The sequence below is a fragment of the Serinus canaria genome, chromosome 5, assembly GCF_022539315.1.
Source record: "Serinus canaria isolate serCan28SL12 chromosome 5, serCan2020, whole genome shotgun sequence".
Lineage (NCBI taxonomy): Eukaryota > Metazoa > Chordata > Aves > Passeriformes > Fringillidae > Serinus > Serinus canaria.
Genome location: NC_066319.1, coordinates 24283931 through 24289575, shown reverse-complemented (window position 1 = coordinate 24289575; position 5645 = coordinate 24283931). Strand labels below are relative to the sequence as shown.

Below are 5645 nucleotides of genomic sequence, written 5' to 3'. Positions count from 1 at the left end.
GCAAGGCCCTCTTTCCTGGCTGTGGAGGGTGCCCAAGGACCATCCTCAGGTCCTCATTAAACTACCCCAGTTGCTGTCTGCCCTGTTTTCCCAAAACAGGTTCTTTCACCCGGTGTGCAAGACACCAATCCACACACAGAGTTGAGGTATTTGATTTATTTATTGTTCTGCACATTAAGGGGCGCTGGGTGGCAAATCCACAAGGCCAGTGTGACAGCTACCAAAACTTTTCACTATTCACACATTTTCACAAAAAAAGACATTGTTTGCTAGAGAACAAGGCTAATTCTTGTTGGCTACAAGTTACCTAGATTTTTTGTTGCTTAATATTCTATCTTCTATCAACAGATGATTTTCTCACTTCTCACGGTCATTAGTCCGCATAATCAGTCTTTCTCTTCTTTTGGGTCAGTGGATTTCCTGAGCTGGTAGTCAGGGAGGGAGTTGATGATTATAATCTCTCCCCACTGGAATTACCTTTTACCCAGTTGAAGCTGATGTCAGCACAGTTGCTGAGTTGCCTTTATTAGTTTCTTCCCTATCTTAGGGAAGAAACTGCCAAATGTCATTAAGACCTGTAAATTCTACATTCTCTGTGTGCCCTGTCAGCTTGCCCCCCAAGCTTTACCAACTTCCATCTGGGTCTGAGGTCGTTGAAATGTGTCGAGACCTGAACCTTAACCACGTATTCTGCCGACAAGTAATTTCTTTTTCACACCCGGGCATCACTTAGAGCTTGCTTGTTCGCTGCTCTCTGTTCCACGGATTAAATCTCCTATCTTGTTGATTCGGCCTGGAAGTACACACACAAAGTTCAAATATCAAAGAGCATCCTTTCTTAGGAATTTTTTAATAATTTCCACATTCGCAACAGCCGCGCTGCCGCTGCCGCGCAGCCCCAGGGCGGAGGGGGCTGCGGGGCCGGGCCGGGCCTTCCCCCGCCATGGCGCCGCGGCCGGGGCGGTGCCGAGCGGCGCCCGCGGGGCGTGAATAAAGGACGGCGGGCGGGGCCCCGGCGCTCCGGGACGCGCGGGGTTGACGGCGCAGGCGGGTGAGCGGGGCCGGCGGCGGCGGGAGGAGGCGGGGGCCGGCGGCCGTCGCTGGCGGCCCGGCCCGCCATGAGCAGAGCGCAGCTGACGCGGACGGGGATCCTGCGGATGGCGCTGGGCGGCGGCGGCGCTGACCCGCTGCTGCCGGCGGAGGGCGGCGGGGACCGGCGGGCGCCCTTCCTGCTGCGGGCGCTGCGCATCGCCGTGGTGGTCTGCCTCTACTGGTTCACCTCCATCGCCATGGTCTTCCTCAACAAGTACCTGCTGGACAGCCCCTCGCTGCGCCTCGACGCCCCTCTCTTCGTCACCTTCTTCCAGTGCGCCCTCACGGCCGCCCTCTGCCTGGGCCTCAGCCTGGGGGCGGCCTGCGGGGCCCCCTGCGCCGGCCTGCCCAGCCTCCGCCTCGACCCCAAGGTATCCCGCAGCGTCCTGCCCCTCTCCGCCGTCTTCATCGGCATGGTCACCTCCAACAACCTCTGCCTCAAGCATGTCGGCGTGGCCTTCTACAACGTGGGGCGCTCCCTCACCACCGTATTCAACGTGCTGCTCTCCTACCTCCTCCTCAAGCAGACCACCTCCCTCTATGCCCTTCTGGCCTGCGGAGTCATCATAGGTGAGGGGGAGCAGGAAGGGCTGCTCCCATCCGACAGCCAGCCCCGGAGAGACGGTGGTGGGGTGTCTTTCCCTTTCCCACCTGCATGATAGCTCCCCGGTCAGGTGGGATAGCTCAGGGCTCGTGCCTTGCTCTGTCTATGGCAACCAAATTCATATGTCTGGAGGATGTAGGTGACTCATTAAGAGAAGAAATTGTTCTCATTTGACACAGCTCCCTTTTTCCCTCAAGCACTAAAACTTCTCTACCCTCTAAGGAAGTTTTACTTGCCTTACCTTTTTGTTTCTTCCTCCTTTACAGGCCATAAAATAGCAAGTGGCTTTCTTCCTGTTCGCAAGTTCTTGTTGATTATTAACTTTGGTAACAATAACATTTATGTCAGCACCACTGGGACCATACAATAGAGTCAGCCAACTGGTTTTTACAATGGGCCAAATGCATGGGATAAAGGGTTGGTTAGCTGATCAAGCCAAGCGTAGAACACCACCAGAAGATCTGGGTGTGTGGTTAAGATGTAGGGCAGGGCATTGAGTGGCTGAACAGGAATGCTCATAAGTCATTCATTCCAAAGGCAAGATAATCCCAAAAGCTACCTTCCACTGAAGGGCCATTTAGATGCCAAGAATGGTGAACTGATGATTTCAGTCTGGTTCCAGGTGTGCATGAGTTCACTTAGTGTTAGACAGCCAGATGGAATCAGATGGCAATAAGAGAATCTCATCTCCATGGAAGAAGTGAACAGGAACAGAGCTACTGTATTTTCTACAAGTGATGAAAGCAATTGCCTTCAGCTAATCTTTTGTTCAGGCACTGCCCAGGAGTGTGGTGCCTGGCAGCCTGACAGGGTTTCTCTGAGGTTAAGACTCTGTCCTCCTGGCTGCATCTCCTTTTTCAGTGAGAGCATCGCCCATGTGCCTATAGCAGCATAGCTGAGCGTGCTCTGTGGCCTGACACAAAGCCCCTCCTGCCGGTGCATGGGACCCATTTGTATCTGGGCTTAGTTTCAAGCCTGTTAGGTTGCTTTGCAGGCAACTTCCCAGACAGCCTCCAACAAGAAGCAGCTAATGAAAATGTGGTGCAGTAGCTCATCTCCCTTTTATGTTTGCTTATGAGCTGGATGGGGAGAGGTCTCCCTCTCTGCCCTGAAGATGCAAAGCCTGTAGCTCCTGTTTTGGAGGCAGTTAGACAGTGCTTTGCCCATCAAAGTTTAACATGAAGATACTGCACACAGTTTCTGCCTTTTGATTATTTTTTTTTATCATGGTTAATATAACATCCATGTTTTTACTATCTTTCCATCTTCTTCTCTGACCTATATTTTCCTTCGTGTTAACAGCAGAGAAAAGTCTATGAAGTTGGGTTTTTCAGACTTTGAAGAATATTTTTTCTCCCTGTGTGTCAATTTTCAGCCTTTTCAATTGAAAAAAAAATGTTCTCCTGAAAATTACCTATATGCAAAGACTAGCTGGAATAGTAGTTTCTGAACTGCTGCCTGCTCAGTGTGGGAATTAGTCCTCTGAGGCTGAGTTACCCACACAGTAAATTTCCTGCACTTGCAAAATAAATCTTCCCAGTCATGGCATTTTGTGTGTTCATGTAATAGAAGGGGGAAGCCCTTAAGCCTGTCTCTTGCTGTTGTTGTTCCCTATCAAGTAAATGATGAATTTTTGACTGTATGTTTTGAGCCTTTCAGCAGTTGTTCAGATGATGCCTGATTTGTTTGGTTGCAGGTGGCTTCTGGCTGGGTGTTGACCAGGAAGGAGCAGAGGGTACTCTGTCATGGACAGGTATATTCTTTGGGATCTTAGCAAGCCTTTGTGTCTCTCTCAATGCCATCTACACCAAGAAAGTACTGCCTGTGGTGGATGGTAGCATCTGGCGCCTGACCTTCTACAACAACATCAACGCTTGTGTCCTGTTCTTCCCCCTCATGGTGCTGCTGGGCGAATTCCGCACCCTCTACCACTTTGACAAGCTGGGGAGCCCCAGTTTTTGGGGCGTGATGACCTTGGGGGGAGTGTTTGGCTTTGCCATTGGGTATGTGACTGGACTTCAGATTAAGTTCACTAGCCCACTCACCCACAACGTGTCTGGGACGGCCAAGGCCTGTGCACAAACAGTGCTGGCTGTTATCTACTTTGAGGAGACAAAGAGCTTCTTGTGGTGGACGAGTAACTTGATGGTTCTGGGGGGCTCCTTTGCCTACACATGGGTGAAAGGACTGGAAATGAGAAAGGTGCAAGAGGATCCTAATGTCAAAAGCGGTGAAAGAAATGAGACTGGTGTGTAGGTGGCTCCTGCACCTCTATTTTTGGGCCTGGGAGGGATAACCTTTGGTGCTCCTGGGGAAAAGAAGAGCAAGGAGCAGGAAAAAATGCACCTGCAAAGTGTATGGGGAACTGTGTCAGGAACCAGAGCCAAAGACCTAACTGGATCATGTGTTATCTCACCCCGTGTCAGAGTTGGGGAGAGCATGTGTTGTGGAGATCAACTGGGTTGGGGTTTTTTTGTGATTGTTTTTTAAAATGGATGTTGTTATTTACCTAATCTGGGAAATTTGCATCTTGGGGGGGGGGTGGGCTCATATCAGACCAAGACTGGAATGGGAGCTTTTTGTAGTTAGGGATCTAAAATTAATTGAATGAATGCAAACTGGAGTTATAAAATCCTGAACCTGCAGGCAAGGAAGAGGCAAGTAGCCAGACTGTTTGGGTTAGACGTCAGTAAACTGTTTTGCTGCATAAGGTTTTTGCAACAGCTGTTCTTCCTGTTGCCCCATTCAGTGCAGAGGATGGAAATTCTCTCCCTTCTGGCTATGTACAAGTCTAAGCAACAGCAGTGCCTCCAAAATGCCTTTCCAAAGAGTCAGTATCACATCCTTCTGAGGTTTTTTCCTGAGTTGCTTTACACCTGGTTTCTCAATTTGAGGAAGAGAGAGAGCTGAGAGACAAGAATTAAACTTCTCATTCTCTCTGCACTGTATCCAGTGAGGGAGAGTGTGCTCGATCTAGTGGCCTTTCTCACGGAGGAGCGAGCTTGGCCTGTGTGTCACTCGGTGGCAATCAGGAGGGGAAGAGTTACTCTGAAACGCTGCTGTAGGGTGGGGATCCCAGTTCACCGAGGGTTTGCAACACTTCTCCTTACCCTCTTTGTAGGGGTAGGTTTGTATTGAAAATGGGTTTGTTACCCATTCCCTTGTTTCAGGGGGCTTGTTCCATGTTTACTTTGTAGCTCCTTTGTGAATCCCTCGATGCAATGAGTTTTGCTCAACTGTATCAATTCCTTTGCTTGGAACTTGCTGCTGAACAGATCTGAGGAAATCTCTGCCCACCCCACCCATCCAGTCGGTTCTATGCAATAGAGTATGTCTGTGCTGTGATTTCTGATTCCTGGGCTCAGTAGCAGCAAACATCCTGTTGTGAGCAGTGATGTTGCACCACCTTTCTAAATCCCTGGCCCTTTTAAACATAAAGTTACTCCAACAGGGATCCTGGGCAGTCCATGCCATTGCTTCATACCCTGCTCCATGGATCCTACATGATGTACCATGTCCCCTGAGTGATGTCTGACCACACCTACCGAAGAACACTCTACTTCTGCCCAAAATATGTTCCTGTTGAATTTGGGGGGGGGCGGTGGAAGGGGCTTCTGCTCTAGGGTTCATGGCCACAGGTTCCTTTTCGGTGCAGGCAGCCATTTGGGGTCTTTGAGCACATTTTGTTTTTTCTTTTTTTATTGGAATGGAGATTTTCAACGTTGGCCTGTAGCGACCAACCCTGCTGACTAAATTGGGGGATCGCTCTCTGGGGGTGGCAGCGACATTTCCGGGGCGGTTTCGGACAACGCCGCCCCGCGGGTGACAGCTGCGGCCTCGGCCGCTGGAGGGCAGCACAGCGCCCCCGCCGCGCCGCCCGCCCCGCCCCGCCGCGCCGCGCCGATTGGCTGCCACCGCTCTCGCCAATCACGCGGCGGGGCGGGGCGGG

At 51.0% G+C, this 5645-nt stretch overlaps 1 protein-coding gene across 1 annotated transcript; it reads left to right on the top strand.

The window, feature by feature from the left end:
- The first annotated feature begins 1059 nt into the window (after positions 1-1059).
- On the top strand, positions 1060-5041 carry SLC35C1 (solute carrier family 35 member C1). The gene is made up of 2 exons (XM_009102452.4): positions 1060-1662; positions 3393-5041. Exons 1-2 carry the CDS (start codon positions 1119-1121, stop codon positions 3950-3952), a joined length of 1104 nt encoding a protein of 367 aa, XP_009100700.3. The 5' UTR covers positions 1060-1118; the 3' UTR covers positions 3953-5041.
- The last annotated feature ends 604 nt before the right edge of the window (positions 5042-5645 follow it).

What these genes read in the sequence shown, in the direction of transcription:
- SLC35C1 (XM_009102452.4), top strand. Translation starts at nt 1,119, where the DNA reads ATGAGCAGAGCGCAGCTGACGCGGACGGGGATCCTGCGGATGGCGCTG. An exon ending in GGCCTGCGGAGTCATCATAG is followed by an intron (nt 1,663 to 3,392) that starts GTGAGGGGGAGC and finishes GTTTGGTTGCAG; the next exon opens with GTGGCTTCTGGCTGGGTGTT.